This window comes from Mastacembelus armatus, chromosome 20 (assembly GCF_900324485.2).
Source record: "Mastacembelus armatus chromosome 20, fMasArm1.2, whole genome shotgun sequence".
Classification (NCBI taxonomy): domain Eukaryota; kingdom Metazoa; phylum Chordata; class Actinopteri; order Synbranchiformes; family Mastacembelidae; genus Mastacembelus; species Mastacembelus armatus.
The window spans coordinates 19,828,139-19,839,549 of NC_046652.1; the positions used below are offsets into that span (position 1 = coordinate 19,828,139).

At 50.2% G+C, this 11,411-nt stretch overlaps 2 protein-coding genes across 3 annotated transcripts in view; one reads left to right on the forward strand and one right to left on the reverse strand.

The window, feature by feature from the left end:
• The first annotated feature begins 161 nt into the window (after positions 1-161).
• Positions 162-6,105, forward strand: chodl (chondrolectin). 2 transcript variants are annotated; one of them, XM_026292796.2, is made up of 8 exons: positions 162-2,421; positions 3,322-3,574; positions 3,646-3,833; positions 3,944-4,101; positions 4,197-4,247; positions 4,328-4,411; positions 4,509-4,605; positions 5,533-6,105. In XM_026292796.2, exons 2-8 carry the CDS (start codon positions 3,377-3,379, stop codon positions 5,612-5,614), a joined length of 858 nt encoding a protein of 285 aa, XP_026148581.1. In that variant the 5' UTR covers positions 162-2,421; positions 3,322-3,376; the 3' UTR covers positions 5,615-6,105. The 2 variants fall into 2 exon arrangements, with proteins under 2 accessions (XP_026148581.1, XP_026148580.1); XM_026292795.1 differs by having other exon boundaries at positions 3,399-3,574.
• Positions 6,106-6,271: 166 nt separating this feature from the next.
• LOC113121869 (zinc finger protein 665-like) overlaps positions 6,272-11,411 on the reverse strand; it is a 219,208-nt gene continuing 214,068 nt past the window's right edge. Inside the window, 3 exon segments of the mRNA XM_033325788.1 lie at positions 6,272-7,748; positions 7,857-7,942; positions 8,060-8,135. Of these exon segments, the coding sequence (XP_033181679.1) occupies positions 6,918-7,748; positions 7,857-7,942; positions 8,060-8,135 (993 nt within the window). The 3' untranslated portion in view covers positions 6,272-6,917.

The window sequence follows — 11,411 nt, forward strand, 5'->3', positions numbered from 1 at the left end:
TAGCCTCTTTTTTTAGGGTAAAGATCTAGACTTTAAAGACCAGATCTGACTTGGACTCTAATGAGCTGATCTGGGCTCTGAAAGACTGTCACATGTTGTGCAGCAGATTCCATGTCTTGTCGGGGGTTCAGGTGGACCTTCAGGTCTGTGGATTGTTGACTCATACTGTCACAGGTTTATGGGCCCTAGAAACGCTCCCAGGGGCCCTGAGTGGTTTCAAACCAGCAGAGCGAAGGCCATAAAGACTTCCTGTCGATTTAACGGCCACTGTGTGTGTGTGCGTGCGTGCGTGCGTGTGCGTGCTCACTGACAGGTCATTACTTCAGTGCCTAATGAACTTTATTGTCCTCAGTGTGGGACAGTAACAAACCGCACTGGCAGCACTGATTCCTTTAGTCCAAGTTTCTTTATGTTTTGTTCATGTTGTCTGTCGTTAAAGGTCCCTGAATTAGCTGAGTACTTCCTGTTTGCAGTGACCCCACGGACGCACAGACAGCTGCCACTGGATCACTGTGACACTGAAGGAAACTTAAAAACAGCAGGATTCTGGATGAAGTTCTGCAGCTTATAAGTGGATTCATCTGTGTTCACCCAGTACACTGTTAGCCTAGCTTAGCTTAAGACTGGGTCCGCCTGTTTTGGGACTTGAAATGGAGCTTCCTCTTCCTCAGCCTGCACTGATGTTAACTGCTCTGCTGTGTGTGTGTGTGTGTGTGCGTGTGTGTGTGTGTGCAGTAATCAGTGCTAAGTGGAGTGTGTTTCTGGACAGAGACGATCAGCCGCCTGCAGCCGATCGATACAAAACGATCAATACTGGGAATGCAGCTGGAGATCTAACAGGTCATTATCTGTGTGTGTGTGTGTGTGTGAGAGAGAGAGACGCAGGGCCGTTGGCTGAACTCTTGTTACTTTGCGTTTCAAAGGCGAGTCCAGGTTTTGGTTCAGGCTCCGGTCACGGTTTAGTTGCTTTATCTCATCTCTGAGTATAATCAAGTTACGGGTTGAGTTTCATCCTCGGACTCTTAAGTGTGTCAGGAAAGTGATCCGAAGCTTTCCGGTCTCTAACGGCACTGTGCAACATTCCCACAGAGGAACTGCTTCAAAATAGGAGTCCAGGGTCCAAACACTAGTCAGAACTGGCAATTCCAGTCCAGTCTGAGCATGGACAAAGATCCAAAACAGGAGCACAAAACCAAAAACGATTAAACAAGATCAACGAAATGCTAACCCCATCTGCCGTTTCAGGAAGGTGTGCTCAGTATCTTTCCTTTTTTCTACTGATGTGAAGAAACGAGTCCCAGGTGGATGCTGGCAGGATGGCCGGCACAGGCCGGGGAGGGAAAGTAAAAGCTTTTTAATGTCCCCAGGCCGCGCGCGAATCCGGTCGATTACGACTAGTGAGCGGCACCAACGGCAGCTCAGGCTTCCATTGATTCCTGTTGCCTGTCAGATGAATAATAAACTGCTCCTGTCACAGTCGCTCACGTTCTGCATCTGACGCCTCAGGTGGCCTGAGACACATCATCACTTCCCCACATTTAATCTCCTAATTTCTGTCTGGACCTCAGTCTGCGTTTGGTCGGTCCTTTTCCTGACACTGTGAAAGGTCCTACCCCCGTTAGATGAAGCAGGATTCACAGTGACCAGCTGCCGTTTGCAGTGAACCCAGGCAGGTACAGACACCTGCCACTGGATTCCTGTGTTACTGAGGAAAACTTAAAAACAGCAGGAATCTGAATGGACTTCTGCAGCCTCTGCTTTCTAAGAGAACTCTGTTTAGCCTGTGCCCTGTTAGCTTGGCATCAGGACTGGATGTGGAGAAGCAGTTGGCCCAGATTTGCAGAAGGACTAGATGGATATTTATGTCTGAGAGGTGCAAATAACCAAAACTACTAGAACCAAACTGAACATCAGTGTTTGCACACAGAGATGTGATCTGACTGCTGTGGGTATGTATCCAGGCAGACCCTTCACCCCGTCTCCTCCCCAGGGCGGAGAGGAGGAGCAGAGGTGGTTGGGGGTGCTCCATTGATCTGTTGCCCTTCTGGGAACCAACCAGCTCCTGGCTCCTGTTAAATGAATTAAAATGAGCCCCCCCCCCCCTTCAGAAAGAGGAGGGCTCCCTCCGAGGCTGTGGGGGGGGTGGATGTGAGCAGCGTCTGCAGCCAGAATCAGTTTGTTCATCTCACACTTCACATCACAGGAGGAAACATGGGGAACAGGACAGTCCAACCGGCAACGGGGCTTTTATTCTGAAAATCTAATCCTTACTGCTTTTGTTATTTTTTTTTAATAACCCACTACACACACACACACACACACTCACTCACTATATAATAACAATGAGATTTTTCCTGGTGATGCTCGGGGTCGTCTCAGCGATGCTGGTCGGCGGGGTGAAGGGAGCACGCGTCCTGAGCGGTGAGTAACAAAATAAATGTCTGATTCTGATCTTTGTATTTTCATGTCTGAAAAGACTTTTACTGCATCAGAGCCTGAATTCACTTCCTTTAAACTTCAAAGATCATCGGTTCAAATCGACAGACCAACCCCCTGAAATTCCACAATTCAATTAGTGGAGTTCAGGCACAGGTTAAAGATTTGTCAGCACCTTAGCGTGAAAATACAGTGTATATGTGCAGCATGTGGTTTATAGATGAAGCACAAAGATCAGGGCTAAGGGTTAGTACTGAGGAAGAAGAGGAAGAGGAAGTTGCTTTCTGCTCTGAGTTAACGATGTAACGATGCTCATTGGGTGGTTGCCTTAGCAGGACTGCTGTACCTCCCCGTTGAGAAGACCCCATTGACCTGTGCCTGATTTTGGCCCAGGTGAGGTCTGTCAGGGCGGAGGTCAACAGGAGTCCAAGTGAACAAATAAATCCACTTCCAGCTGCAGTGCTGCTGTGATCTGATGCTGCAGGGAAGGGGGGGGGTGTTACTGGGAGACAGATATATATGGAGCTCTTTAGTGGCTTTAACAGCAAAGTGATGATGGTGCAGAAGAGAATCCAGCTAATCAGTTAAAGTAGCCCCGAGAGGCTGCGTTAATCACTGCAGACGCACACACACACACACGGACACACACTGTCAGTGTCTCCAGCTGCACTCACTGGACAGATGTGAGGAAACCTTTGTTTTAGGGATCAAGAGAGAAGGAAGCTTCCTTGTTCAGAATTAAGGAAGAGGAGGTCTGTCTAAGCTTTTGGGTCCAGTAAAAAGGATTTTGCTATTAGCATAGCTTGGCCTGTTTAAACACAAAGACTCCCAGTTCATAAATAGGAGTCAACATGATTCCTAGAATGATGGTTTGCTTCCCTGCAGCATCAAGAGAGAAGCACAAAACTAGGCTGTAAGTCCAGAGATCACCTCGACTGTGATGGCCTCCCTTCCCCCTGCAGGTCAGACAGTGTGCTTGGGCGGGCCGGAGCGCCCCTGCTATAAGATTGCGTATTTCCATGACGTGACGAGTCGTGTTGCATTCAGGGAGGCGCTCCAGGCCTGCGAGATGGACGGTGGGTCCCTGCTGAGCATTGAGAGCCCGACCGAGCAGAAGGATATCGAAAACCTACTGCAGGTAAGTCTGACTCCTGATCTTCTTCACCCCCTTCACCTCTTTCTCCTCTCACCCTCTTTCTTCACCTCCAGGAGCTGCGCTCAGGAGCGGTGGGCGGTGCCACAGCAGCAGGAGGCGGAGGAGGTATAGCAGACGGGGATTTCTGGATTGGTCTGACTCGGGTGGATGGGGACGATCAGACTCATCCTGAGCTCAGCAACACGTTCACTTCCTGTCCACAGCTCTATCAGTGGACTGACGGGAGCCCGGCCTCGTTCAGGTGAGTGCACCAGGTGGGTCCAGGTGTTTGTTAGCGCAGAGTAAGCTCTGGACTTATTTACTTAAGGGGTTGGGTTTACTGGTCAGATGATGATGATCATGGTGATGCAGGAACTGGTATTTTGACGAACCATCCTGTGGAGGGGAGGCCTGCGTCGTCATGTACCACCAGCCAACTGCACCTCCTGGTCTGGGCGGGGCTTACCTCTACCAATGGAACGACGACCGCTGCAACATGAAACACAACTTCATCTGCAAATACAAGCCAGGTACTGTCAGTCCTTCAGCTGCACAAGCCATCAGCCAATCACGTTCACTCTGCTAGACAAAGCACCATCAGCCAATCAGTCACTCTTTCTTCCAGAACTCCATCAAGTCATGGAACAGGGGAACACACCTGGAGGGCGGGGCACAGGTGAGCAGGAAACTCCATATAAGGTGCCAACGATGGAGGTTGTCAGGTCACACTGACGGTTTGTTGTCATGTGTCCTCAGAGGCGACAGCTGGTGGAGGCGGAGTCACACGGCCAGCGGGCAGTGAGGAGGTCCCCCCTCAGGTCACCATGGCTGGAGCTTCAGGTATGAAGACCTCAACAGACCTGCATTCCAGACAGGCAGACACAGTCTGAAAAGGGTTCTGGTCTGGTCCAGCATCTCACTGTCTGTCTCCCTTCAGGAATGCTGCTGGTCTACGTGGTCATTCCCACAATCCCCCTACTGCTGCTCATCCTGGTGGCCTCTGGGACCTGTTGCTTTCAAATGCTGAGTAGAAGGTAGGACTCCAGCTCCCCAGCAGCCCCCCGTGCTGCTTCCTCACCGATTGTGATCAATGACTGTAGACACAGCAAGCCCGCTTCCGGGTTTGAATCCATATAAGTAGCCATTTGCTCCAACAAGCCCTGGCTCCCACTGACTTCCATTGAAAACTCAGTGCCAGTTACTAAGTCACTGTTGTTGCCACAGTTATCACTGTGACTTTGTCTCTTTGTTTGAACACACCCTTTATAGTCCTAATTTTTTTATATCAATATTTGCTCCTCAACACAAGATATTAAAGTAAATAATCAGGTGCCTCCTTTCATCCATATCACCTCATTCCACCCTACCTGGGGCTGATTGACAGGTTTGATTGACAGCTTGCTTTAGACTACCCGCCCCTCCGTGGATTTGCGGCTGCTTGGACTTTGATGAACAGTGTAGAAGAATCTGACGTCATTTATACGTAGGGTTGATGCAGCAGAGCAGATGTTGATATTTAGCCTCAGGCTAAGGCAGATCTGCAGGGGGCGTGTACGTTCAACAAGCTTGCTGCTGATTGGCCCCTGGCATCGGGTCAGGATTCAGCAGGACCAGGCCCCGTTTCCTTCCTTCTCTCCTGTTTTCTTTTTGTCCCTTCCTTCATATTCAGTCCTTCCTTTCCTTATTTCCTTTCCTTGTTCTTCCCTCACCTCTTTTATTAACTCCTTTTTTCTTCTGCTCCCTTCGTCTTATTACACAGGTTTTCATATTAAATCTCACTGCTGTTATTTATGTTATAGTTTATTGACTGGGTGTCTTTATCTGTTTATTATAATTTATAGTGTTAAAATAAATATAAGAGCTGTTACATATATAAATATACATACATATATAAATAAGAGTTACATATCTCCTTGCTCCCTTTCCTTGCCCCTTTTTCCTTACTTACCTCCTTCCCTCAGTGACCCCAGCACCAAAACCGCTACTGACCAATCAAACCTGTGGATCTCCTCGACGCCCAAACCCGACAGCATGGAGGTCTGACAGCACAGCAGAGGGATGACATCGTCACCATAGTGTGATTCGATCGAGGTGGACGAGGACGTTATCAAAGGCTTTTATTTTGTAGTATTTGTCGCAGTGCTTTCCTCTCCTCACCTCCTTTCCTTCACTGTCTCCTTACATCCCTTCTACTTTCCTCTATCCTTTCCTTTCTCCTTGTATCCTCCCTTTTCACCTTTCCTTCCTTTTTACTTCTCACTCCCTTTGTTAAATCCTTATCTCCTACTGTTTCTCTAGTTACCTTTCTCTCCTGACAGTAACTTCCTGCTTCATTACCACATGTGATGATCTTTGGTCTGATAGGTCCGTGTGTTTGTTCTGAGGTCAGCTGACGTTCCACAGGGGCTTTATTAATAGGGCTTTACAGGAGGTCCCCATCACCATGGAGACGGGCGCTCAGAGGAACATCGGCTGATGACATTGTGTGTTTTCTACGTCCTGTTGTTGTTCAACTTGAAGGAAGAAAAACTGTTTCTGTCCAACAATAAAAAAAAATTAAAACTTCCTGTATCTTTGTTTAACATTCAACCAATCAGCTGCCTCCGTTCGTTAACAGCAGCAGGAGGGAGGACATGAGATGGAGAGAGAAGGAAAGGAAAGGAGGAGGTAGGGAAGGAAACACCATCAGAACAGACCATGTTACTTGACACTTTGTTTTATTCTCCACTCAAACACTGATATTGATCATTGATTGATTGACGGCTGGATGTGTGTTTGGTTTGGAAACATCTCCCCAGAGCAACACACTGATCTGACTTAGGTTACACAATCAGTTTAACCTAAATGTTCTTTAGCTTTAAGCAGGATACAGTCATATTTTTATTACTGATGCCATATGGCAGGTAATACTTAGGTCCTTTGGGTTACCGTCTGTTGGTGTCTATAAAAGGAGCTTTCTTTTTTTTTGTTGTTTTTTTGAGGATGAGGATGATCATCGAATTCCCTCCACTTCCCATTTCCTGTTGGAGAACATCTTTGCTGCTGCTGGTCAAATGATTGCTCATTGATTTCTACATGATGGACCAGGCCTAGTTGGACTGAGCCCAGCAATCCTCCATGTGGTGACTCCCCAGAAGAAGCCACCATAGATATGAGGGTCTGCGCTGACCTTGATGTCTGAGAGACAATTGGGTTGACAGTAAGATTTGACTGACAGGAAGTAGCATTAGGACAATAAACAGGTGACGGGTTTACTGAGAGGCCAAGATGTGACCACAAGTAGATTGAAAAATAAAATTATATCTTCAGTGTGGTTCTGATTAGTCCAGTCTGCAGTTGCAGTGTGTTAGCTGACATCACCCGTGTCTGTCTCCATGGCGACCACCGTCTCTTCCTGTTTGTAGTCCAGCGCTGGCGTCACATCGTCGTCGAACAGGAGTGGTGGGGGCTCGTCCTCGGCCGGCGGCTTCCCTACGCCGTGCATGCGCCTGCGGTGCTGCTGCAGGTTACCACGGCGGTTGAAGCGGGCAGCACAGAGGTCACAGGCGAACGGCCGCTCCCCGGTGTGGATGATGACGTGCCTGGCGAGCTGAGAGCGGCACTTCTTGTCTTTTCCACAGATGTGGCAGACAAAGCTCTGCGGCAGGCGAGCTCCGTTGGCGTGGACGACTTCGCGGTGTCTCTTCAGGTGGCTGAGGCGGCGAAAGCTGCGGCTGCAAAAGTCGCAGGCGTGCGGCCGCGCCTCGCTGTGAATCATGGCGTGACTCGCCAACAGGGACTTGAACTTGAAAACTTTGCCGCAGACAGGACACGGGAATGCCTTTGCCACCACCATGCTCTTCCTGTGGCCAGTGGCGTGCACCATATCAGCTCTGACCTTCAGGTGTACTCGGACGTGGTGCTGCTTCAGGCAGGCGGCACGCTGGAAGCCACGCATGCAGATGCCGCAGCGGTGCGGCCTGTCCCCGCTGTGGACGCGTGCGTGAGCGACGAGCAGCGTTTCAGACTTCAGTCTCTTCCCACAGATGCTGCAGGTGAACGGCGCATCAGGTGAAGCTGCGTCCTCACCACTTAGGTGGCCAGCGTGAACCAGCAGCTTGTGCCGCTTCAGCTGGTACTGGCGGCCGAACTTGCGGCCGCAGATGTCGCAGAGATGTGGGCGCTCACCGGTGTGGGTCTGGCAGTGTAGGGACAGCTGTGATCTGCACTTGAACTCCTTCCCACAGAAGTCGCAAAGCAGTGAGCTCGGGGGGCGGGGCTGGGTGGTACCATCAGCGTGCACCACCTTCCTGTGGTGCTCCAGGTCGTTGGTCCTCATGTAGGCTTTGGGGCACAGGTCGCAGCGGTGGGGCTTCACACCCGAGTGGATGACTTCATGTGTCCTGAGCCGCGACCTGCAGCTAAAGGTCTTCCCACATGCGGCACACAGCCACGCCTGCGTCTCACGCTGCCGTTCACGCCTGGCAACGCCACCGGGGTGCAGCCGGCTCAGATGGTGCTGCAGGTTGTCACGGCGGTTGAAGCGCAGGTCGCATAGGTGGCAGGCGAACGGCTTCCTGCCTGTGTGGATGAAGGAGTGCCGGGCCAGGCTCGACTTGTTCTTCATCACTTTACCACACACGTCGCACACAGTGCTGTCTGGTTCCAGCTTCACCGCATCGACTGGACCATGCTGGGAGTCAGAGTCTGGAGCCACGAGCAAGACGTTGTCTGAGGACACAGGCACAGTCAGGAAATGGAAAGGACGTCCAAAATAGAGAAACAAATATTTGTGGTTTAGTCCTCACCTCCGTCAGGTGGAGTCCAGGCTGGATCCTGTGTGTCCTCCTCCTCCTCCTCCACCTCCTCCTCTGCCTCCTCTGCCTCCTCCTCTTCCTGTTGCTTATCAGGTGATGTTGGTCGACGGCGGCGATGCTGAGGTGGATTTCGCTTGGTGGTATTGCAGGCCTGGGGTTTCTGTGTCCTGGACCTGGACTGGGTGTGGTTAGGGGACAGCCTGACAGCAGGTTTAATGGTCCTGGTTCTGGTCCGGGTGGTGGTGCAATGCTGCAGCAAAGCACCTCCATCAGGGCCATCAGGCCGAACTGAGAGACACTGTAGCGGCACTTCGGGCAAACCTGCAGCAGACAGCAAGGGGGGAGGGGTCAGACCTGCCTGTTCAGGAGCTTGAAAAACTGCAACCCATACCTGGACAGGGACCTGGACCTGAACCTGAAAAAACAACAGTAACTGCTAAAAGTAAAGAGGACATAAGGGGGGGTTGAAAGGGGCTCAGGACTCGGGGCTGTAGTAACACATGGGGCATCCATGTAGTTTGTTTGTTTTGGGCAGCTGATGAGATGGAAGTGGATGTTAGTTCTAACTTTTCCTAGTCCCCTTTTAAGCCCCCAAGGTCCTGGTTTAGACCTGTAGATTACATGATGGTCTCATCTAGTTAACATGATTTCAGACTTACCTGAGGGTCTCCAGACAAGGTCCACCTGCACGGCCGCGTCTCTCCTCTCGGCTGTATCGCTCTGGCAGCCCACCTCCCTCCGCTCCTCCTGCAGGCTCTCCCACTGGCAACCCACCTCCCTGCTCCTCTCCTCCTCCTGCCCCCCAGCTCCCAGCAGGAACACACAAAGCGGGTCTCCTGTGGATCCAGGAGGCTCCAGGAGTCCAGATGACATTGCGGCAGCACCTGGAGACCAGCGGACACGTCTGTTAGGCCCTCATCCAGGGGAAAAGGAGTGCTACGTAAAAAGAGGTTCCCAAACAAGTACTCACTGGCCTGGTTGGTCCAAGATGAAAAAGTAGAAACAAAAACTGAAGTAAAGTACCTGGGGGTGAACCGAGACCACAACAGCCAAGAAAAGGTACTATCCCCCCTGAACAAAGTCCCTAAATGAGAGAAAGAACCTGACAAAAACACAACTGAGCCTTAACAGGAGTCAAGATGTAAAACAATGTTTTACTCTGTTTACAGTTCCTGTTTTGTTTACACAATAAATACACAAAGGTCCACTCAGAAAAAGAGCACTCACTCCCTCACAAAAAAAATAGGCACACCAAACATAACTAGAATCAATTGTCTGTGTTTAAAACCTTATCCCAGTCCACACTGGGCCACATCTGGGTCAGAAAAAGCTGCCACTATTAGACTGGAAGAACAGGAAGTGTAAAACGACTTGGGCCGTGACAGAACCCCTAAGAAAATCCTTAAACGTGTTCCCTTAGATTTGAAACTAAATCCTGGACAAGATAAATGTTGACAACAGCAGCAGGTTTTGCTCTGGGACTCTCTGGGACCCCTTTGACCAGGTCTTTCTGAGTCTCTTCCTGCGTGCTGATCTAGGACCCCTCTGACCTTTTCTGTGGTTCGAAACTGCATCTGGACTCTGGACGGTCCCCGCCCCCCCCAGGTCCACCTCGGGATATATTATTAATCGCATCGTTCATAAAACAAAGTCCGGGTCTTGAAACCGCTCTGAGTTTGTTTCCACACGAGGACCAGAAACCAGGACCAGGAACTTTCTCCAAGAAGCGAACGTTAGCATAATGCTAACAGCAGCTAGCTACTTCCCCCCGTCCAAACACCGCAGAGCCCTGATCCCCCCACAGGCCCGGTACAGGGTCCGGGTTACCTTAAAGTGCAGCGGCTCTCACGGCGGGTCAGTCCGGGACCGGTTTAAAAAAAACAAACTAAAGCTTTACTTTCAGAAAAAAGAAAACAGCGCCGCCACAACAGCACGAACCGGAAACACGTCTTCTTCTTCTTCTACGGTTTTAATTCCGGTCTCACTGGGTTGTCGCTGTGGGCGCGTTAAGGTCTCCACGCGCACGCCACAAAAAAAACGCGCGTTCATGTTGCTGTTTTGATTTTGTTTTATAGATTTGATTAAGGCTCCAGCAGGTCCCCGTGACCCTGGTTAAGGAATAAGGTTGGATGGATTTGACTGATTAAAGTTTACGCAAAGACGTTTCCAGCCAGTTCAAAGATGGTCTGAAGTGAAAATAGTTGTTTTTCTTACTTTACTGGAGACCCCCCCCCCCTCAGTCTTCACCCCGGGACGTGTTGACACATTTATGAGCAAAGTGCCTCATGCAGATATTAATCTGTATCAAACATCATGCAAACAGATTCTCCTCCACTTGGTGGTGCCCAGGGCCCAGTGGGTGGTGACAGGGTCCAGTGGGTGGTGACAGGGCCCAGTGGGTGGGGGCACCCCCAGTGATCATCGTACCAGCAGGAGGTGGAAGATCCTGTGGACTGCTGCTGGAGAACAGCCTCTGCCTCAGTGTGGGGAAGACGAAGTGAACCATTAACCTCCTCCATCAGCTTCCTGCCCTGTATCCACTGTTGAATTTTAGCCTCACAGTATTTTATATCCCAGTGCAGATATTCCTGCCCTGTCACATACTAAAGCAGCATTTTCATGACATATTGTGTAAAACATATTGTGTTGTGAGGCAGATCCACCAATCAAATGCTTGCAGCAGCGCAGATGTTTTTATTTTCAGCTGTTCACTGTTTCAGACTCACAGTTAAAAGCAGACTGACCAACAACAACCTTTCCCTGTGTGTCAACATCACGTCGCTCTGAGGGCGGGACAGTTTCCACCTTTAGGGTTCCCACTGGTTCATGGCTTTCATTCTGCTCACAGTCCACCTGAGCTAATGAGGAGATGACGTCCAGGTAAATGCAGCTAACAAGGCTGAGGTCAGCTGACATCAGGCTGACGCAGCACTGGCATTGAAGAAAACAAGCTCAGTAGTCAGATTTTAGTTCAAACAGATAAGACCCACATTCTTTTACAGCTGGGTTCCACAAAAACAGGGAACTCTTGACATCAATCAGTC